The sequence below is a fragment of the Pecten maximus genome, chromosome 9 (assembly GCF_902652985.1).
Source record: "Pecten maximus chromosome 9, xPecMax1.1, whole genome shotgun sequence".
Lineage (NCBI taxonomy): Eukaryota > Metazoa > Mollusca > Bivalvia > Pectinida > Pectinidae > Pecten > Pecten maximus.
In genome coordinates, this window is record NC_047023.1 from 22,098,362 (window position 1) to 22,121,968 (window position 23,607).

Genomic DNA, 23,607 nt, shown 5'->3' on the forward strand with positions numbered 1-23,607 from the left:
TTAATAAAGGATACCGTAAAACATAAAATATTCGTGGTGTATATTTTCGTTGTTTTCGTGGTTGCTAATGAATACGAATATAAATACAACGAATATTGTTGTATGTTTTATGATTATGCTTTTGTTACATAATTATACTAACAATGCAAGTCTGCACCAACGAAATTATTTCAAACCTCCAAACCCCCACAGAAACATTTCATGGTTTACGGTAATTTAAAAGCACTTAAATGTACGTATTAGATAAAACAGTGCTACAACTGCTTCATCATTCTGGAACCCGTCAGTGATGCTGGTGACAGACAGTGACAGCTGGGAATACATGAGAGAAGGCAGACAAATCAAACATAGATAAATAGATAAGATATAGAATAGGAGATGAATTACATGTGTTTCGTGCGGATAAGATATTAAATCCAATGTCCTTGTATTATTACTGTTTTTCCTCAGTACCCACGGGGTCCTGGTCATTTTTTCCGCATGAAGATACATAAAGCTAAATATTTCCACCCCCATGGTGTTATCAGTTTAAATCTAGATATAACTTATAAGAAATTCTTATCTTATTACTATTTAGCATGAAGATAATGTTTGCATTAGCCTGGTGGGGAATTACTTAATGTTTTCCATAAGCTTATCATATTGTCTAAAATTCAGAATGTTTGATATAAGCATTCATATTGGAATCAGTAAATCAGTTGTATTCGAGAGATGTGCTTCAATACAAGTATAGTGACAGTGAGGATATCACTTTTAGACTCTCAAGCAGACTGCCTGTGCATGATATCACATATTTACTTGTAATATGTAATGTTGTTAATAAATGTTATAGCAATATTGCAGATTGGATAGTGTGCTATATAATTGTTGTATATTATCATTATTAGTATTATATAACCGTTATGTTTTGTTTTTTTTTGTTTTTTTTTTGTTTTTTTGCGTTTCCTTATTGAAAAAGAAATTCTCTATCGTCTGTGTTCCAATCGAATGTATTGTGTTTAGTTTGTATATTTTTGTCTTTTTCGTAACATAATGGCCAATAACTCCATATATTTCCTAGTCAGTACCGTTGTATATAAAATCTCCCTGTGGACTTGGCGCAGTGGAAGCAGCCGCAGGTTTTTTGTTGTTTGTTTGTTGTTGTTGTGTTTTTTTGTTTGTTAGAGGAGATTTGGTGCCCTTGTCCAAGAGTTCAAGACCCGGTCAGGGTACGAGTAAAAGATTGTCTTCGTTTGTTATTTATAAAACATTATATATCAAATACATTGCACTCTATATGTTATTATAAAACACCATGTATCGTATACACTAAATGTAGTTGATCTGAAGGTTAGTGACGTGTCTTTCTGCCGTAATTGTACGTCACGAGTCGTACTGCTAATATGTATAGACCTACCTACCATCGCCATGTCTGTTATCTCAGACACCCCTCGGATTTAAATGGTTCCGTCCAACAACACACAAAGGCCTATCTGCCATAGTCATGGTTTTTTTTATATATCTGACATCAGAACATCTTTTTACATTGTTATCTCCACACGATAGGCAGACATTAAAATTACAGCGATTCTTCGACAATAAACAAGTTTTGTTTTGTGTTAAAATGCTAATGATCCGTTTAATGGTAGGATCAGAGATACCATCGTGATCTACCCGACAAGTCATTTAACAAAGCAGGTTAAACGGTGTATGGAATTGGCAGAACACAGGCACGCCTTTATATATATATATATATCCATGTACATATTTGATATAGTTCTGTGCCATCATCTTATGTATCTAAAGTTTACACAGTTTATTGAAATATTAACTTTAATTCCGTTTGTTTTTCCGTTTCGTTACTTCATGAAGAATATGAACAATGAATATCAACCTTGTCAACAGGCACACGTTTCATCCTCTTTAATTTAATGTTACGTGTCAAGTCTGTTTATATTATAACTAAATACATCTATATCATTAAAACACAATAAGTGCTTGGCTTCATATATCGTCTTTTTCTCACAATCAAATGAAAAGTCCACAACCCCATGATATCCTATGTACCAAAGTCTACAAATAAACGTCTTGAGCGGTCGTGATAACACAGCAATTGTATTCCAACGACTGGTCACCCACGTGTCACTGTTGTGGAACCGTGCATGCTTTGTGTCCATTGTCTTTTTGCTATTGTATACAAGAATGATTGTTTGTTAATACTTTATTCATTGGGCGTTCTTTTAACCACGTGTTGATTAAAACCTGGGACAGATATTTTTTAACAGTCAATAGAGAACGACTTTATCCGTTATCACATTTATATAAGACTTTTTATATAAGGATTTATATAGCTTATTTAATATACACTGCAGTATATCTAAAGCATGTCTCAAGAAAATGTTTATTACCACGGGATTAGATACAGATATTAATGTGTCCGTCAATTGTATATTTCCATGGGAGATAAACCGGCGATAGAGATGGTTGAACTGACTGAGTCGTGGTACAGGTATGTAACATACAATACACACGTTTCACAGACGTAATATTGTGTACCTGTATTGTTTTTATTTGTCTGAGACCAGTCTTGTGTATATCTCGGATCTATACTGGTTACTTCTTAAGTAAGGTCATTGTGTAGATTTCATTCACAAAAATCATACCATGTGAAATTAAATAGCTACACTTGTTCTAAGTTTGTGTTCGCTTACTTAAGCTATTGAGATGACAAGGGCATTTTTGAAGTTTACTATTGTCTGTTAAATAATACAAAAACGGCAGATATGATAATATATAATCTGTTTTGTGTTCTTAAGGGACCATGATTTTAACTTTATTTATTAATGCTGGAGGGAGCACAGGGACTTGGCACGAAACCCAACCTACGGTTCATACATGTATATGTACTATACAATCAAGGTAGCCCTTATATATATACAGTGTGTATATCTACTGTGTATATCCATCACAAGGACATTATATACTTTTAATTATATATATATATATGGACAGCGGGTTGGAAATTCGTGACTTGTCCCTATGTCAGAGAGCATGTAAGCAACCTTTTTTTATTAATCTATGCCTTTTCTGGATAGAAGTAATTTCCTTTTTATAAGAATATTAGAAGATCGGAAGGTCGTGGAACTCACGTTTTTTTCCTACATTTCAATAATAGATAACGATGGGTTGTGGGGCTAGTTTGTCCAAGACAACTGCTGACCCTGTCACCCAGCCGGCTGACCGGGACCAGCAGACGACAGTGACCACAGTGGAGGACAAACCATCATTTGTCTGTGATACACAGCTGGAGATAGAATACATAGGGGACGACCAGGTTAGTAATAATCGTAAAATTCTTAGGATTCCTCGATACAAATCATTACAATATGCTAATGTGTTTAAAGAATAAGCAATTGGTTATTTAGGCTTTCACCATAGCTTTCTTTAAAAAAGGAAATCATTATTTACTTAGTATTTTGCAATTGCGAAACTGAACTTACATTAATCACTTTTAGTTGGCCCCGATGAGAAGCGCGAGGGATTTTACTGGGGGTGAGGGTCAACATGAGATTGCCGTAATTAACCACATGTTTTTACCTGGAATATCACACGGCAACTATTTTGAAGAATAATACCAATAATATGTTTTTCAATAGAGAAGCCTATCGTAAACCGTTCTAAATAGGATATTGTGTTATGTTTTCAGCTAAAAATAATGAAAACCCTGCGACATTATCCGAAACCAGTACCTAATCCCCAAGGGCAGAAATCGGAATCATCTGTCCAGTGGTTTGGTGACTGGACTCCAGTGTGGCCGGATGCTGTCCAGAACATGACTAAACAACGACAACCAAAATCCCAGGACAATGATTCCGGACTCGAGGATGTAGCTAACATTGGTCTCACCATCCAAGATATCGAGTTCAGGTCTCGTCATGTAAGTTTGGTTATTTCAGTATGGTCCTAACTCAAACCGTTTTAGACTGTGTAGGGACGGCTCTTCTAGAAATTATGACATTCAATCCTGTCAATCATCATTGCTACCCTTTCTACATCTATGACAAAGGTTAGTATTTGTAAACCAGCTGACTGTGGTTTCATCAACGTAACATAACGTAATTCCATATTTTTTCACATGATAGCATTATTGTATTTACAGAAAGGTGCTTGCTTCCCTTAAATCATTCTGTTGTTTTTGGAAAATTTAAGCTAAGGAGTACTCATAACTTCAGGAATATTGATGATAATGGGGTCTGTTTGTATAGGAGGTATGTTCATGTACTTTGTCATATGACTGTGATACATTGTATACTACATCTAACATTTCTATATACCTTAACTCGTATATTGTTGAAAACAGGTACGTGTAGTGACGTCTTATGTTAGATTGTGTATTTACAGCCAAAGGGTTGTACACAGGACACACGTGAATAACCTTTAAATATCGGTAGTGGAAACAGGACAGGCTGAATAATAAATATGAAATCATACAACTGTTTCATCCTTCTGTGATTTGTTATTAACGCTAGGACATAAAATTGCAAAATATCTACAAGAGAAAATTGGTAGCAGTCCAACAATGGAATGCTTAATGAACTAATTTTAAAGTTGGTGACAAAGTAAAAAGAACTTTTGATCATTTTTAGTAAGAAGGGAAGTTACTCCTGTGAAACAGGTGGATCGGAAAACAAGCGACAACATTAAAGCTAAATTGACAAATTGACGAACAAGAGATGTTAGTTTACATTAGTGTTTCTAAGGTTTTACAAAAGAAAGTATTAATGTTTGAAAAAAATAATGTGTATTTCATAGATACAGCAAGTAAAACAGCTGTGAACATCCACTGAATCACATTTCGAGTATTTGAAAATAAATATGTAACTAGAATCTAATTGAAATAAAACTTGTTCTTTGAACGGGACGGATTGGTATGACAAATAAAAGTTTTGTAGTATCATCGTAATTTAGACGATGTTCTCTATATCATCATATTTGTTGATAGGATGTTAAACAATACAAAACCAAAATAAACCATTGCTGTTTTTGCAACTAAAGTAATATATTTGATCAAGTGGGCATTCAGTCTGTTCGTTATATATCGTTCGAGAGTATACCGCTGGAGACAAATATACATGGTGATTCCTTCATGTTTAATTAGATTATATCATATTACAGACTCCTCGCTATTTCAACGAAAGCTTCGATGATTTGATAGAGTACCTTGTCATGGGTGTCGACGCATCATCACAGCCCGATATGTTGGTTTGTCGCGCGCTGGTGGGCTGGCTGAGTAGTCAGAAGCTGAACACCTTCAAACATTTAACAGGGACGGAGGACACACCTGAAGGATGCCTGGCTCTACTGGCGCAGAGGCGCACGACCTTCTCCACTGTTTTCACCATCATATGCCGGTAGGGCGTTATTGTTTCTTGCATAGTATAATTGATGCATTATATATATTGTATTTGTGTTTTAGTTGCCGCCTTTCATATTATTTTTCGAAGATAGCATCCTCTCTATTCCATTTGTAACTTTAACTCTCGCTCTCTGTAATCCTTGAATATGTCATGGTAAAATCGAAAGCAAACAACTATCTACAACCAAGGTCAAAGCCTAGTCAATTTAACCACGGCATGAAAACTTCGAGATACGTAAGATGTTAATCAAAGGATTAGATTATGGCGATGACTATCAATGTGTCGTCTTTATAATTGGTTCAATTCGCCATTACTGCATACCATTTGCACGGAATTCTGGTATTTTACATGTATATGGTTTGTTTGATATGTTTAAGATGAAAACATATCTTTTGGGATAAATAAGACATTTCTTTCATTGTGTTTTTGTTTTTTGTTTTTGTTTTGAATTACACTAGTAATTGTATAAGTGGCAGCAAAATATGTATTTAGAGGTATGATATATCAAACTTTGTTCTGATACTTTCAATTTTGGTATTTTTCTGGAACCAATGTTGTTGAGGAAACATATTTACATCATTTTGTTGTATTTATTCTGATCAGGAAGGCCGACATAGCATGTGTTCAGATCGGAGGGATGTGTAAAGCGCTCGGGAGATATCAACCAGGGGATACTAACATGACGAATTTAGCTTGTCTGTGGAACGCGGTCTATATTGAAAAACATTGGTACATCATTCATCCTATATGGATGTGTAGGGCCTACGTTGGCACAAAATCTAATGGTTGGTTCAAGTTTGTAGAGAAACCCCAGCAACTATTAAACTTCAACAAATTTGCATTCACGGAATATTATGTTATGACGGAACCCGAGGAGTTTAAGTTCACATGTTATCCATTCGACCCGCAGTGGCAACTACAACAAAAGCCCATGTCCAGGAAGGAGTTTCTAGAACAACCGTATCTACTGCCACCATTTTTTGGTTTGGGGCTCGTACTGAAAACAAAACATGCTTGTGTTCTAGACGCAATCAACGGTAAAGCCGTTATCGAAATCGAAGCTAAGGCAAAAAACTCGAATCTACTTCATCTTTGGTATGGATTATCCTTCGGAAATAACACTTCGTTGCTGAATGAATCCGACAGAGAGTTTGTAGATCCTCAAGTAATACCAAAACACGTGCGGATGCTTCGATTTGGAAACAAATGGAAATTTGACATCCATCTTCCCGTGGAGGGTGTATATAAGTTTGCAGTATTTGCTGGTCCGAATCAAAATCCATTGGTGCGAGTTTGTGAGTTCCTTTTGAAGTGTTCATCTCGGAAATCTGACTGTCTCCCTCTTAGAATTGACCCTGGATCTATTGGTTTCGGACCAAACATTTCATCTGAACGAGTTGGTCTTGTGATTCCCTTAAAACGCCGGGGCGATATCTTTGTAAGGAAGGGGGATGTGTTCAACGCGAAATTTCTAGTCGATGGAAATTTCGCAGATAAGATAGAAGTAAAGGCGACATTTTACGCCTCTGGATTCGCTGGTTCGAGAACAGAGAAAGTGTCATGTGAAATAAACAGAAAACAAAGAGAAGTATCTATTACTGCCACATTACCAAACGATGGAGAGTACATTCTGACGGTTTGGACTGCCAGCAACTTTGAACAGCGTAAACGAAATGGCTACCAACCTGTGTGTCATTATCTGTTATCGTCGTACATTACACCTGTGCAACAGGTAAGTAGCTTTTTGTTACACCTGTAAAATGGGTAAATGATTTTAGTTGAGTTTTATATGTTACACCTGTACAAAGGGTCCGTAATTTGTTGTTGCCTTTTTCATTGTACCTGTGGCAGATGTGGATTTGAGTGTGTCCTGGCCAGGCTGAGGTTGAGTTGGAAGAATGTCAGATTGTGCGAGTAAGGGAAGATTGTATGAATGAGTGTTATGTTGTCTGAATGAATTCAAGGTGATGTAAATGACTATAATGTATTTATATTAATCTATTACGGTTAATATATTGAGCTGTGTATGATAACGTATATAAAGGGTCCATAATTTGCTATTGAATTTTTATTACACCTGTATAAAAGGCCAATGGTTTGTTGTTGACTTACAGTTGTTATTGATTACGTTCTTTGTTATAATTTTACCAGATGTTAAATTTTGCCCTTGATTTAGTTCAAAGTTGTATCTTTACGAGAAGCTAAAATGTATTTGTAACATCCTTTGGTGTACTATTATATGGTATTAAGGTATGGTAGGATGATGAAGCAATACATTATAGTTATGAATTAATCATAAATATGAAGATATTCGAAACAGAAATTCGTCCGAGTTGTATTCATATATGCCTGCTATTTAAAATATTGTACATTAATTGGCTTTGTACTTGCATTTATATCCCGATTATTTGAACATTCTGCCATGATGTTACTTTATTTTTTTACAGTCTCCTCGACAAAGACATCAGAGACGGAAACTCCAAGTTGCCATGGAAGCAGAGGATATGAATGGAATGGAAAATGCCATAGTGCATTGCATTAAAGAAGGAATAGACCCGGAAGATGACGAGGTTGAATATGCTAAACTCAAATGTCAGATTCTCAAAGCAAGGAGAGGTATTAAAATTATTATACTTCAATATAAATAGATTATTTTTCTAACAAGACTGAGAATTGTTACATTATTTCAGGAAGTAGATGACTACATACTTTCTCGGAATCAATGGACACACGTCAGCTGAAAGATGTGGCAATAGAAACACGTTCACTTCCGGTTTGGTGGTATAAATTAATTTGATAAATTGCTATTGTTCTGATATCAATTTTTAGTTGCGTGTAAGTTTTTAAAGCAAAATGAATTGTTATGTTATGTCGTTGAATCAAATCCCATAATTAGTATCATTCTTCTTATAATCTGCATTTTTATTATAAAAAGATGTTTTCACACCTCCTGATTGGCTAAGTTATTGTCACGCGATTCACAATAAAAAATCAAATTGGCCGGCCTTGAAAAAAAAAGAAAGAAAATAAAAGCCTGATGACTGTGTGTCTCTGATAAAAACCAATTCTAAATTCCGTGGCATTATACATTGACGGCCAATATCTTGCACACACTTGAAACGTTATTTGAGTGATTGCAATAAGGAGTTGTATACTTTACAATAATAAAGTTATTACATTATTTATAAATTAACGTACTCAAGTAAGTTTTAATGCACAAGTTTATTGTTTTGATTGTGCAGTGGTTAAAATATATAATATCCAGAAATGTTTCATACAGTAGTCTATTAGTGCATATTATGGCATCGACATTTTATATTTTTAAATCTTAAAATAAAACTGTAATATCGTTTTGATTTCGGTCGATACATGGTTTTATTAACCTCAAAGCAAATAAACCTCGGACTAGTACCTCTGTCGATATCTACCTTATCAAAAGAATATAATTGTATAGTAAATATTTAGATTTGTAGTGTTATAATGTTATCGGATTAATTTCAACTTGCAGTGCGTTGATACTTAACAAAAGAAACCATTTTGATGCAGAATACAATTTTCTTTCATAGATATGCTTTTTTCGCATCACTGTTTGTCGGACTTTATGGAATGCCTTCTTTTGCTCTGGTATCTGTTGTGATTGTTTTTAAATACATTTGAGTTCATACCTGTCTGCTACCAGTGACTACCTATGCCATGTATTATATCTCAAGAAATCTTGCTGATAATGCTTTGCCATAACATTCTGAAATGAAAAGCAGGTAGTGAGTGGAACAGTCTGCTGGCTATGTTTCCCCTGTGGGAGGTTCCTCCTAGCAGGGATGTGTTCATCCCATTATACACAATATACTAAATATAGAAACATACAAATTGGTTTAGGTGAACTTCAGACCATGATTTAGTTGCATAATGCATAATTATAATCGAGTCAAATAACAATGAGCAATTACCATTTTGTTTGTAGTTAAAACTTCTCTAAAACACAAACAATTGGTTACTCAATAAGTTTATTGAATATATTTCAGATATACACGACTGCATTCTTAGGAAAAACCTGGATATTACTCTACAAACTCTGAAGTTCATCAGACAATCCAAACTGACCAAAGTCCTCTGCCAGGAAATCGTGACATTGGTCAAGTTAAAGGAAGGACAAGACTACGGCCATGTTGGTTCAGACTGGGAGGAGACTGATTCGGAGTATTCTCTTCAGTACTCTCTAAATTCCCTACAAGGATGGAATCAGGACAACAATTAGGATACAAATAATATGTTAACTCGATATACTTGACTTGCATTGGTGTCTGTGGTACAGATACGTTCATTTCCGAAAATTAGATTTAGGTTTATTGTTAACTATCATTCATTAACATAATAGTCTAGTGTGTATTTCAAACTAAGTGATCTAGTAAAATGGTTACTATCCAAAAGAATATTTGACAAGTCTGCTTACTTCAAGGAGTTACTTCCCCTTAAATAAATCTTTCATATCTATGTGTCTGTATGTCTTACCGCATGTTGTCACCTCAAGAAGAAGACTTAGACAGGTTTTGCCTGATATCTTATCCTTATGACTTTCTCCATTTCAATGAAATTTGTAGAAATTGAAGAAAACATTGTAGAAAATTAAATAAACAGGAGTTTAACTGGATTTTATACATGCATATTTGTTAACAAACATGACGAAAGGTGTTTATTGGAATGCTTTAGAATGACTTTTGTATCTCTCCATTTTCTCCCTAAAAATGTTCGTTATATATATACGTAGTAAACTGCCGTTATTCAAATATGATTTGTTGTTATAATTAATATATTGTATGTAGTTTGTTTTAACCAAATACTGCTGATTTCTTTTGATTTTAACTTATGCAATAATATCACCTTGGAAACAATTTAAAGAGATGGTACTATATATGGTCCACATCTATCGCGAGTATCATTCACCGTCCTGTAATATAGTTACAGAGAAACACTGAACATTGTAAATTTGAATTCAAAATTCTGCAAAATATATAATTGAATGACATGCATTAGCTATATTGTGTATGTATTAGACATATTGTGACCTGCATTCGATACATTATGACATGCACTCAATACATTGTGACATGCATTCGATACATTATGACATGCATTCAATACATTGTGACATGCATAAGATACATTGTGATAAGCATAAGATATATTGTGACATGCATAAGATATATTGTGACATACATTAGATATATTGCGACACGCATTGGATATATTGTGACATACATTAGATATATTGCGACATACATTGGATATACTGTGATATACAATGATTGAGATGTAGCTGATGTCTGGATTGACCATTCACAATCGAGGAAATATATATTTCTAATACCCATGTGTCTGCTCCTCTAAGAAAATGACTTTCGCTCTCCACTTATATATTCACATGTTATGAAAGAGACCACTGAATCATATACTCTTTTTTTATTCTAGTATACATTAAATGAAAGATTTGGAAAATAATATAGCATCGTGAGTATATGTACATGGCGTATTGCATACTTTAACTATCGGACCCGAGTTTTCTATTTCAGTTTACATACTGATTACACATTATATCCGTATAATGAACGATCAAAAAGATGGTTAAGACAGAAATATTCACCACTACGGTGTCTACTATAAAACCTATTGTATGACGATTAGATAATTCTTTCAGGGCAAGGAATTATATAGCGTGTATGCATATTTACAACACATTGTTACGTATCATTGTCTGATAAGGCTAACTGGCCAGATATTAATTGAGGAGATATACGGCTATAGAGAGAAACGAACGAAATTATGACTTCCATACTTTTATTTGATCGATAACAAAGCTTTTGTATTGAGTAGTTGTTTGCCATTTTCTTTTAAGTCCTATCTATCAAAGATTACAGATTAGTAAGGCATTCATATTTTGTTTATTTAGCATTTTACCGAATATCTAGAACACTCTCCGTTGTCGGGTACGGCTAAGTCGCCCACATGAACATCAAGTTCTAGCATGGTATGTGTAAATTCAAAACAAAATGGCCCAGGCTGAATGTTAAAATTTCACCAGCATTGAGTATTTTCTAGTAGTTTTAAACCTTTAACCTGTGCTAAATTAGCGATTTCTTAATAAAGTAAACATTGTTCATTGCATTCCACACCCAATGGGTGAATTGTCTTGTGTGTCACAAGGATTCATCGCAATTTAATGTTAGGTCTGCTTTAAGCCTGATCCAAACTGTACGGAGTCAAGCAACTAAGTGAACATTTTATCAATCCAAAAAGGGAGCCAAACTATATCTTAAATTGGTTATATATAACTTTGAACATCATATATTTAAGTATTATATAACGAAAGTCATTTAACATCTTCTGTTATATACAGTCAAACCTGTCATATGTGACCTTCCAAAGGAGTCAATAAAAAGGCCGTATATGTGACAGGTGATCTCTTAATCTAGATTCAAAGAAAATGACCCCAAAAATAAAGTTTATAATTCTGCCACATATATATCATATTCATATATCCGCGAACAATAGATAATTTTATGAAATTAAATAAAACCAAATGCTTAAAGATGATGTATAAAGGCAAACAATTAATCAATTACACAATAGTTTTCTATATATATTGTGTGTCTCCTCCTACAGGATAACGAAATGACACGTTATTGCTCAATGCAATTTGAAACGTACGTACATCTGAACTGGAAGATTACTAATTGAAGATAAGCATTGAACGTATATTGAGTAGCTTGCATATATTTACCCAGCAAACTGGTAGTATTATAAATAAAAAAACAAATATGAAAGTAGTTTAGCCTTTCTACATAGCAATATACTTTGCTCTGCCAATATAGATATAAAATACACCACAAAATAGTATCGAAATAATTAAAAAATCGCAAATTCGACAAAAGTCGAATTTCAAAAGGTTTGTAGAAAATATACACACGTCAACAGGAAAGCAAAGGAAACATTAAGAGAATTATATATAACAGAACCCAAAGTCTGTCTTCTGAGGTAATTATCTACAAAAAAAAAAGATTAATACTGGAATCCATATATTCTGTTATTCAGTAGTAAATTATATCTTCCGTTTTATTATCAAACAAAAGAATTCAGTGATTCAATGTCACGAACAATATCCATATGACATAGTAAATACACAAACGACGACACATCGTCATACCTTAACACCTCATACCAAGATTACAATCGATAAACTGACCACGTTTATCCATGAATGATGGGAGCTGATGGGAACTCTCGAAATAGGTGTATACAAATCTATGTCCGACTTATTCACCCCAAACCTCGCCCCTCTATTTACACATTGGCAATCTTAAGGAGACAAAGGCGAATAATCAGCCTAATGCTATGTTATCAGGCTGTTTCATCAATATTGAAACATTTAAAAAATTATATAATAAAATATTTTTTTCAATATCGAAAATATTTTCTTTATAAAAAAATGAAAATCAGCTAAAATATAAAACTTAATGTATTGTCGTATTTTGAAAGATGATTTGATTGTGTGTAGCTGTATACATGAGAATACAGAATTGTGAAATATCTGTTGTCCAGTTTGTCAGGCGGGGTTCTTAGTGTCCAGATATTTCGATCTTGACTAATTTTATTTTTAGATAACTGGCGATAACTTTACAAGTATGGCTTAAGTTAAATTTCAATAAGAGTTAAACTATCAAAATATCATATCTAAAGTATGCCTATTTGAAGCTTCCCTTATCTCTAGCCGTTCCATTTCTAGACCTGTTCATAAAGTTTGATGTTGGGAAGAATCGGCTAGCATTAAATTTGATGCTTCGACAATGTCAGTATTTAACATGTTATTTTATTGTTTTGACATGGAAAATAACACTTTTTTTCAGTACATTATGTTTTTAGTACTAGTATCCGTCGACCTCGTGTTTTACTTTTCAAAAACCTACGACTGGTGATGCGGTCAAGTGTTATGGTCGGCATCATGACCCCACATTTCGTTACCGTGTGAATTATGAAAGTCGATCGATGTTCTGATTGCACTGGCAGCTTATCTTATTGGTCTCGCTGTTGTTGCGTCCCCGACTTCCAACATATTGTACAAAAGGCACGCAATATATCAACACCTTTCAACAGAAGCATTCGTTCCAAACTAAAACGTATTGAAGATATCACATACAGATTTTTTCTTAATAATAACTTTCGGTTATTGTAAGGCATGGCACAAATGATAAACTGTTGACGACACAATGTCAATTTGCCACAATGTCTAGATTATATATAGGGTACCAGATTTGTAAGTCCATATTCTGTTTTCTGTATCGTTATTGTCGTTATCTGTATGCCATGTTGTCCACAATCAGGACAAGATGTATTGATGAACGATTTGTCTTTAAATAACCAAAATATTGTTGTTCGAAAATCAATGACACTACAAACTTCTACATGAACCACTTACCACAATTAATTTCTTATAACGCAAGCAACAGGTTTGATGTTTCCATTTCTGAAAGCAACATCCATTATTCCGCACCCTGAGGTATATGTCCCAGATAATGGTATACGTTACATGTATGTATAAAACGATACCACATCATCAACATACATAGGCTTTTCAATTATCTGAGCGTCCTTCTGAAATATGAGTGATTGTTATTTCATATAAACAAATATTAACCAAAATTTAAACAAAAAACAAAAAACAAGAAACAAGCAACAAAAAAAAAACAAAAAAAAAACCTGTTTCTTTGGGTTTTTTTTTTATTGCTGTTTCTGATAGTTTGAAAATTTCGATCTACGGAATAAATATCTTAAATAATGCTAACAACAAGTCTTGTTATTACGAAAGCCGGTTGGGACCATTTTCGTAGAAGAAAATAATATTTTTTCGCGTTATTACGAGAAACTAACGCGTATTATCGCGAAACTTTCGCGTTATTACGCGATACTAACGCGTTATTTCGCGAAACTTTCGCGTTATTACGCGAAACTTACGCGTAATATCGCGAAACTTCTGCGTTATTACGCGAAACTAACGCGTTATATCGCGAAACTAACGCGTTATTACGAGAAACTAACGCGTATTATCGCGAAAATTTCGCGTTATTACGCGAAACTAACGCGTTATTTCGCGAAACTTTCGCGTTATTACGCGAAACTAACACGTTATATCGCGAAACTTCTGCGTTATTACGCGAAACTAACGCGTTATATCGCGAAACTAACGCGTTATTACGCAAAACTATCGCATAATATCGCGAAATTTTTGCGTTATTACGCGAAACTAACGCGTAATTACGCGAAACTATCGCATAATATCGCGAAACTAACGCGTTATATCGCGAAACTATCGCGTATTATTATATGACTGTGATTCCCCCCCCCCCCCCCCCCCCCCCCCCCCCCCTCCCCCCCTTTCCAGATTGGCCAATTCTAAACATTGATCAAATATTATTATCAACCCCGAATCCGTACTACAGTGTAGGACAAAACACCCCCGTCCCTCACCCCAGCCCCCGGACAAAAGCCCCTTCTATATAAATTTAGTTGGTATACGTTATATACTATTAGTAAATCTGTATTTTTTAATAGTAAATAGTTATGTTATAATACAATTAGTATTTTATCAATAATCATCGATTACATGGTGCCACAGGTTCCTAAAACATCTCCTTTTTCAGTATCTGTGTCTCAAGTTATCGTATAATGACTGCCTTACCAAAAAAGTTGCTCTGTGTCGTAATCATTTTAATTTTAGGAATGATTAAAATCAAAGAAATGATATTAAAACAAATTGATACCTGTGCAAATAAAGACATTTCACTGTTGATACACATGAAGACATTAATGATATATTTCTTTTCATGATAATACAACATCAACGAAAATGTACATATATAGAAATTGATTATTTTTTTTTATAAAGGGGCTTTTGTCCACTTTTTGATTAGTGTGAAGGGGCTTTTGTCCTAGGGTTAATGTCTGGGGGGGGGGGGGGGGGGGCTTTTGTCCGTACCCTCTCTCGCTACAGAGTGATATAATCACCCAATGACTCGAATACGCACCCAAATATAATAACAGGGACTCTCCCGCACTCCGTGACGTCAAAAAATCTCCAGGGTGACATAACAATCAAACAACTCGATTACACACCCAAATATAGTAACAAGGGAATTTCCAACTACATGTATCCGTGTCGTCAAAAATGCATGCTTACATGTACGTGTAGGTATGTGCTCCCGGACAGAGTTTAATAGACTGAATTTTTAAATGTTTTAGCATTTACATTTTGTTGAATTTTAAGCAATAATAAATAATGAAGTTTAAATTCATTGTTGACTTTGACTTTTTAAATGTCATTTTAAACTTTTCTCCAGTCGATCACTATTATTTTTTTTCAATCCTATGACAGGTAATGATAATCATTATGTAATATGAAAATGTTGCAGTTTTGTCATATAATAAAGCAGTTATCAACCTGTTTTCAGGTGAATACGATGACCTTCGGCCTCGGGAAACATCATTTTCTCGAGTTGTTTATAAATCATCATATTTACCTGAAAACAGGTCGATAACAGGTCGATAATTGTACTTCTTAATCATAAAAAAAATCATATTTATATATAACATACTTAGCAGGTACGTGTAATGCAATAATAGTGTCATGTTTTTAATATATTTTTTTATATCCGTTCACTATCTAAACTCCTGTATACATTCCGCTCTTTTGTACTGACTGCAGTAGGTGTGTATATATTTTTAATATAATGTTGATGAAGGGAAAAAAGAATTAAAAGAAAATTGCGTTTGTTTCTGGAACTATAGGAGAAAGTATTAATACTGTATGTTGCAATGTACATAAGTTAATTGATTAATGTGATAAACAAATGTGATAAAAAAAACGGTATTAATGCTTATTAGGACTTTTCTTCTGTTAGCTATCATAGATACGTCTGTATTTCTGTATAGAGACATTTTGCATAGAATGAACCCATTCAGTAGTTGAAATATGTAGGTAGAAAATAAAGGTGTGACGACTCAAGTTTGTGAAAAAGCGTCATAGTACAAGGTACGCCTTTTGGTGTCAACACTCGGCAATATGATAAGATCCTTTTAAAAATGAGTTCCCCAGAACGTGGAGAAGATGGACACTCCTCTGTCGCAACCCATGTGTGTGTGTGTGTAAGTATCAGGGGCGTGTAAAGGAATGATCTCATGGCGGCCGATTGAGTGTATAAAAGGTGGTTCCTATCAGTACATAGGACTATTTCGGAACATATCCACACTGACCAAACAGAAGATAGTGACGGACACTCAACTGTTTAAATATATGTGGCATTTCCTCTCACTGGTATAGACTCAAATTCCTTAGACATTTCCAGAGATTTATCAAAACTATAATGGATATAAAATTAATCCTGATATTAATTCTCACAAGCTTCCCTGAAGGTAAGTAATTTTATATACATTTTATGGACATGCTGAAGTAATAATATCAATAATGGATTAAAGTTAATCGCAGAAACGGTTTTTATCATATTTTAATACTATCATATCCACATTTACAGTGACCCTATTTATTAAGTATGATTGAGCTGACAAATTTATGAATGCTGTTATTTCGATAAAGAGTTTTGAAAGAAATGCGTATACATCTCGTGATGAAATTTTCGGTTGAGGTTCATTGTTCAATATCTGAAACGGAGTGATTGATCAGATACACCAGTTTTGGATCATGCGCACTTGATTATTTCTTTGAAAGTGCTCAGGTATTTGTTGCTACTGTTGTGCATGTATTTTAGGAAAAAATATTAAATTAATTAACTTTTTCCAGGTTATTCCGCTGCTACCGAAATCACATTTCTATCAAATGTGGCCGAGGTATGTGGATCACGGAACTCCGTGTTACTTCCACAAGGATGTGATTTTAGTAATACGGAACAGTTTTGCAGCTACAGTCACAAGCCTGATGGAGTGTGGTTGATACATGACGGGCAGTATCCCTCTGGATTCGCAGTAAACAAAATACAACAATCACCTAACGGTAACGGAAACGACATATATCAAGGACAGCCTTTAAATCTAAAATCGAAAATAAATACGTCTTTGTTACATATTAGGTACATCTGTTCGGAGGAGAAACATATGGCAGCATTGGAATACAATTCTATGTTCCATGTTCTTTCTAGTTCACCTATTTCTGAATGTCGAAAATATTCAATATTTAAAATGCCGCTATATTATGAAATCCTTAAATCAATCAATACATTCCAAACAAGAATAAATATATTTCGCAGAATTTTATAAAAAGTTAAGTGAACTGAGGATTAATTTTTGATAATAAATTATTTTTTCATGTCTAAGTATAAGTACCCTATACCCTAGAACCCTGTCTCTATACATAATATAGTAGTGGTATTATCGCATTGTTTTGTTTACACTGTTTATCACTAATCTGTTCAAACCTTTGTAATTAAGCTTGTAATTAACCTTGATGTCCTGTCTTTTTATTGTCAATAAGTTCATCAATGACATAAGTTTACCTTCTAATAGAGGAATTATGACGTACAAACGCACTCTTTTTTACTTTTTATCCGGATATTTATCTAGTATTGGTATCATAGTTTATCGTTTTGAATGCTTTCGACATTTACAGGAACGTATGCTGTGTCAAATTTTAACTCGTTGGGAAATAACAAGGATGCATACCTTCAGTCCCCACAGATAGAAAGTGGATTGGTTTGTGTAGAGTTTAGCTACAGTCTGCAGAGTTTTCAGTCTAATGTTGTTGTCAACGCAGATAACACAACAATATGGAATTCACCTGAATATTCGTCTCGAGAGAAAGGATGGCATACCATCGTTCTTGCTGTCAACAGTTCAGATCCATTTCAGGTACTGTTTTCTATTTCTATGCTAAGTCTTAATACGTCTTAGATACGTTAGCTAAGAAAATTCAAATATTCTTAATCAATTGTATTAAGACAGTTTGGACATGAATAGAAAACCTTAGATGAGTGTTGATTTCATTTCATATATCTAATCAAGAATTAATCATAATTATTCTTGAAAGCAGCATTCTATCACTCCACTCACTTTGTTGGCTTATCCATAAATGTGACTCTAAGTTATGATGTCAAGATGGGAAAATAATTGACCTATAACCAATCACTACTCGGCATGTGTTCCCATGACAACATTGCATCACATAAATGCAATGCATTATGTGCATTCATTTGAGTAGATATGGCCATATATGTCCGGAACGTTTACATCGTATTTTCTGCTTACTTGCTTAGCTCTTTTAAATATGTTCTTTCTCATTTCAGCTACAATTCAAAACAAAAAGATTAAATATACTTGCAACTGTGGGTATAGACGCCGTGAAGCTATGGAAGGCCCACATTCCAACTACTGTTGCTCCTACAACAACGACATTAGCGTTCGAACAGGCTAGCTTCCAAACGATAAACGGAATTTCTATGGAAAAAATTCTCAACGCTGACCACTTTTGCAGTACAACTCATAAAATGTTGTTATCTGAAAGCTGTACCTTCGATTCTGATCTTTGCAACTACACTCATCCACAAGAGAGTTACCCTTGGGAAGTACACAGCGGGGAATTTAAGTCGGCGTTTGGATCTATCGAAATCTCTCCTAACGGTAATATATACAGTATTAGTAATATTCTATCAAATACAGCAAATCTCAACTAATACTTTACCTTAGCACGAGCATGACAGATTGTCTGTTAATTGTAGTAGATTCAATCATTATCGTTGATCAAGATCGCCAATCCTTAACTGGCAGTACAGACTAACTATAACATTAACAGCATTTGTTTAAAATAAGTGCATTATGTGATAATTTGAATGCTTCTGAGTTCATGTTGAGTGCGCGAAAAAAAAACCTGTCTATCACAGTTAACGTATGATGTGCGGTGTAACTACGTAAAATTTTGAATTCAAGATCCGGGCGCTATTTTGCTACGAAGTTTTATTTTTAATTTTAATTGCATGGACTAGCAGGACTAAAAAGCTGAATGATTTATTTAAATTAAGTTTAATTCATATTGGCTCTACTGCATCTCACATGTATTGAATGGTGTTCATATCTTGTATGTCTTTTTGTATCATTTGTTAGATTATAAAATGGTGGTAATTTCAAGATAAAAACCCAATTCTTTAGAATGTAATACAAACGTTCATATTTTCATAATTTTTTCCCCAGGAAGCTACGTTGGTAAACGCTTTGGATCTACTGCCCCATCAAGCCTTATAACCAATGTACCAGAAGGAGAGATTTGTATAGAATTTCTATACTATTTGGCAACAAGTCTCTCAAACATTCGGGTAGTTGTGTCCTCACAATCTGACAGTGAGGATATTTGGAACACAGCAGGCGGACAAATTGGCGTCTGGAATTCAGCTATAGTTGGAGTAAAAAGCTCTAGTTCTTTCAAAGTAAGAAATTAGGACATGAACAAGTTAATATCAGTGCTTGTGTACAAATATCCCTTTCTGATAATTTCGATAAAAATCTTTTAATGCATGAAAGATATTTAGTTCAATGTTTTTTTTGTGTTTTCAATTCAGATATAATATGGGAAATTTCATAATTTTGATTGCAAAGTTAACCATGTAAATTCCATTTCAATATCAAAATTTAGCGAAACATGTAAAATGTTAATAACGGACATATAACCTTTAATACTCTATTATTTCAGGCTAATTTTACATTATATGATATATTTTCTTATTGTTTATAGCTGTCCTTTACGTCAATGAAAACAAGTTATAGGAACATAATCGGTATCGACAACGTTAGGATTTGGAAAGTTTCCCTTCCCACTTCTACTTCAGACCCAAGCAAAACTACAAAAACATCAACGGCAGCCATTGCTACAACAACTGATGTCCCTGTTGCGGCATCAACAAGCACAGTAAAAACTTCGATATCTGTCAAATCCACTACCGCTTCAACCACAACCACTACCCCGTCACCAACCACTACTTCTACAACTTCTACTTCCACCACCACATTACCATCCACCACCACGTTACCAGCGACAACAACGCCAGCTGCGACACCTGTCGTCAAAACTACAAACGGAAGTAACATTTCTGAAATCTTAAATGCGGAGGATTTTTGCAGAACGGGAAATAAAAGAATGTTACCAGAAAGCTGTGATTTTGATTCCGACCTCTGTAACTACACATATTATTATGGAGGGCACAAATGGAGTACCAACACTGGAACATATAACACTGTGCTTGCGAGTATAGTTGCCGCACCGAACAGTAAGAATAAATTTGATAATCTGTGAAAATTAGCCAGCAGACTAGTTCTAAACTTCGAGTTATAAATGAAATGTTTATCGTCAGTAATGATACAGCATTTGACTCTGTGCAATGCAATGTTTTATTAATGATTTATAATACCAATTAAATGATCGAAAGAAACCTTTAAACTTTTAGTAAAATGAAAACTATATATCTATGTTAAGTTTTACTACATCTTTTTTTCATCCTTTTATTACATGATACATCTTTTTCTAGGGACGTACGCGAGTAAGGATTTCGGCGTTGGAGTACGGGAGACCCCTTTATCAGCTAGCCTTAGTACATCCGTATCAAAAGGAGATATTTGTGTGGAATTCTCTTATTTCGTCAGACATCAGATTTCAAACCTCGTTTTAGTGGTCAACATTGATTCTGACTATTTACAAGTATGGAACACAACAGATAAATCAGCACACGACGGGTGGAATAGTGCCGTCGTCGCCATAAGAAGTTCAGATCCGTTCAAGGTGAGTTACCGTGAGCTATTATTCAATATTTTTATATAGTGTTATGGTGTTAAACACTTATACATATTGATGTAACAAATCAAGTGATGCATATTTCATTTCAGGAATTATATGTATATGATACGAAAAACAACTTTACTTTTATGTTGTTAATCATATCGTATTTTCAGCTCTCATTTACTACTACGAAGCCAAGCTACAAAAGTCCCATCGGTGTGGATGATGTCAGAATATGGAGTGTATTAACACCACCAACCAGTACGGCAGCAACTCCAACAACAGTCACAACATCTAGGTCTACAACATCTACCACGACAACGACAACAACACCTACTACCACGAAAACAACACCTACTCTCAGCACAATAACACCTACTACCACCACGACACTTAAACCTACTACCACGAGAACAACACCTATCACGAAAACAACACCTACTACCACCACCACAACATCTACTATCACCACAACAACACCTTCTACCACAACAGCAACACCTACTATCACCACAACAACACCTACTACCACCACAACAACACCTACTACCACAACAGCAACACCTACTATCACCACAACAACACCTACTGCCACCACGACACTTAAACCTACTACCATGAGAACAACACCTATCACGACAACAACACCTACTAACACCACCCCAACACCAACTATCACCACATCAACACCTACCACCACGACAGCAACACCTACCACCATCACAACAACAACTTCTACCACGAAAAGAACACCCACTATCACAACAACACCTATTACCACCACGACAACAAGACATACTAGAACCACGACAACAAAACCTACTACCACGAAAACAACACCTACTTCACCAAAACCACCAACTACTACCATGACACCAACCACTAAGACAACTTCACCTACCACCAGAGCTACAAAACCTTTCACATCTAAGACACCAACACCTACTACCACGAAAGCAACACAAACTACCACGACAACCACCTCTAACACAATGAAACATACTATCCCCTCGACAACAAAACCTATCACCACCACGAAAATAAATCTTCAACCACGAAAACATCACCTACTACCACGACACTCACCACTAAGACAACAACACCTACTACAATCACGACAACTAAACCTACCACCACTAAGACAACACCTACTACCACGAAAACATCTCCAACTACTACGGTACCTACTACCACGAAAACATCTCCAACTACCACGGCACCTACTACCACGAAAACATCTCCAACTACCACGGTACCTACTACCACGAAAACAACTCCAACTACCACGGCACCTACTACCACGAAAACAACTCCAACTACCACGGCACCTACTACCACGAAAACACCTCCAACTACTACGGTACCTACTGCCACGAAAACATCACCTACTACCACGACACCCACCACTACTACAATCACAACTAAACCGACCACAACTAAGACAACACCTACTACAACGAAAACATCCCCAACTAACACGACTCCTACTACTACTACTACAAAACAGACTGCTATCACCAAGACATCTACTACCACCAAGCTAACAACACCTATTACCATTACCAAGACATCTACGACCACCCAGCCAACAACACCTACTACCATTACCAAGACACCTACTGCCACCAAGCCAACAACACCTATTACCATTACGACCACCAAGACACCTTCTACCACCAAGCCAGCAACACCTACTACCATTACCAAGACACCTACTGCCACCAAGTTAACATCAATCAGGACGTCACCTACTACCACGACAAAAACACCTACTGCATTCACGGCACCTACCACCACGGTGACGGTCACTTCCACCCCTACCCCTACCATGCCAACATCCTCCTCGAAACAAAGCATCTATCACTACGAAGCTTATAGCCCCTACCACCACTAAAATGCAGTATACAACCACACCAGCAAAACCTGTTACAACGAAGAAACCAATAGCATCTTCTATTACCAATACAGTATCAATACTACTAAAGACGAAATCACCAAGTCAATCATCGATCGCCTATTCATCGAAACCACCAGTTGATACACAGACAACTAATAGATACATCTTCTCGACCTCGCCCTCAGGGAGAGTAAAGGACATTACGTCATCGTCACCTGGCTCTAATTCACCCAACTCAGACAGCAAATCAAGTCTTTCAGATAACGAGATTGCCTTGATTGCGGGGACAGTGGCTGGGTGTCTGTTAATTCTAGCTATCACGTGTGTTGTTGTTTATGCTATATGCAAGAAAAGACGAGAGTCGGAAATATTAAAGTCCTACTTAAATAATAGAATTTGAAATGACATTTTCAGAAATATTTACAAATGTAAGGTTCTTTTTTAAAAAATATCTTCCAAAATGAATATATTTCGTTGTAAATAATTTGGAATTAATTACA

The 23,607-nt window shown here is 35.2% G+C and overlaps 3 protein-coding genes across 3 annotated transcripts; all 3 read left to right on the forward strand.

Annotated features, from left to right (window-relative positions):
* Window positions 1–3,690: 3,690 nt before the first annotated feature.
* On the forward strand, window positions 3,691–10,049 carry LOC117334147 (hillarin-like). The gene is made up of 5 exons (XM_033893615.1): window positions 3,691–3,916; window positions 5,155–5,390; window positions 6,000–7,128; window positions 7,844–8,012; window positions 9,419–10,049. The coding sequence occupies exons 1-5, from the start codon at window positions 3,695–3,697 to the stop codon at window positions 9,649–9,651; spliced, it is 1,989 nt and encodes a 662-aa protein (XP_033749506.1). The 5' UTR covers window positions 3,691–3,694; the 3' UTR covers window positions 9,652–10,049.
* Window positions 10,050–16,689: 6,640 nt separating this feature from the next.
* Window positions 16,690–19,879, forward strand: LOC117333929. Its single transcript, XM_033893347.1, has 5 exons — window positions 16,690–16,853; window positions 17,239–17,448; window positions 18,061–18,299; window positions 18,734–18,920; window positions 19,635–19,879. Exons 1-5 carry the CDS (start codon window positions 16,805–16,807, stop codon window positions 19,877–19,879), a joined length of 930 nt encoding a protein of 309 aa, XP_033749238.1. The 5' UTR covers window positions 16,690–16,804.
* Window positions 19,880–20,178: 299 nt separating this feature from the next.
* On the forward strand, window positions 20,179–22,863 carry LOC117334901 (mucin-2-like). Its single transcript, XM_033894745.1, has 3 exons — window positions 20,179–20,704; window positions 20,963–21,213; window positions 21,384–22,863. Exons 1-3 carry the CDS (start codon window positions 20,188–20,190, stop codon window positions 22,752–22,754), a joined length of 2,139 nt encoding a protein of 712 aa, XP_033750636.1. The 5' UTR covers window positions 20,179–20,187; the 3' UTR covers window positions 22,755–22,863.
* The last annotated feature ends 744 nt before the right edge of the window (window positions 22,864–23,607 follow it).

Coding starts and splice junctions, on each gene's coding strand:
- LOC117334147 (XM_033893615.1), top strand. CDS start 3,695: ATGAAAACCCTGCGACATTATCCGAAACCAGTACCTAATCCCCAAGGG. Junction 3,917..5,154: donor TCGAGTTCAGGTCTCGTCAT/GTAAGTTTGGTT, acceptor ATCATATTACAG/ACTCCTCGCTATTTCAACGA. Junction 7,129..7,843: donor ACATTACACCTGTGCAACAG/GTAAGTAGCTTT, acceptor ATTTTTTTACAG/TCTCCTCGACAAAGACATCA.
- LOC117334901 (XM_033894745.1), top strand. CDS start 20,188: ATGAAAACAAGTTATAGGAACATAATCGGTATCGACAACGTTAGGATT. Junction 20,705..20,962: donor TATAGTTGCCGCACCGAACA/GTAAGAATAAAT, acceptor ATCTTTTTCTAG/GGACGTACGCGAGTAAGGAT. Junction 21,214..21,383: donor GAAGTTCAGATCCGTTCAAG/GTGAGTTACCGT, acceptor TCGTATTTTCAG/CTCTCATTTACTACTACGAA.
- LOC117333929 (XM_033893347.1), top strand. CDS start 16,805: ATGGATATAAAATTAATCCTGATATTAATTCTCACAAGCTTCCCTGAA. Junction 17,449..18,060: donor AATACAACAATCACCTAACG/GTAACGGAAACG, acceptor CGACATTTACAG/GAACGTATGCTGTGTCAAAT. Junction 18,921..19,634: donor CAACGCTGACCACTTTTGCA/GTACAACTCATA, acceptor TTTTTTCCCCAG/GAAGCTACGTTGGTAAACGC.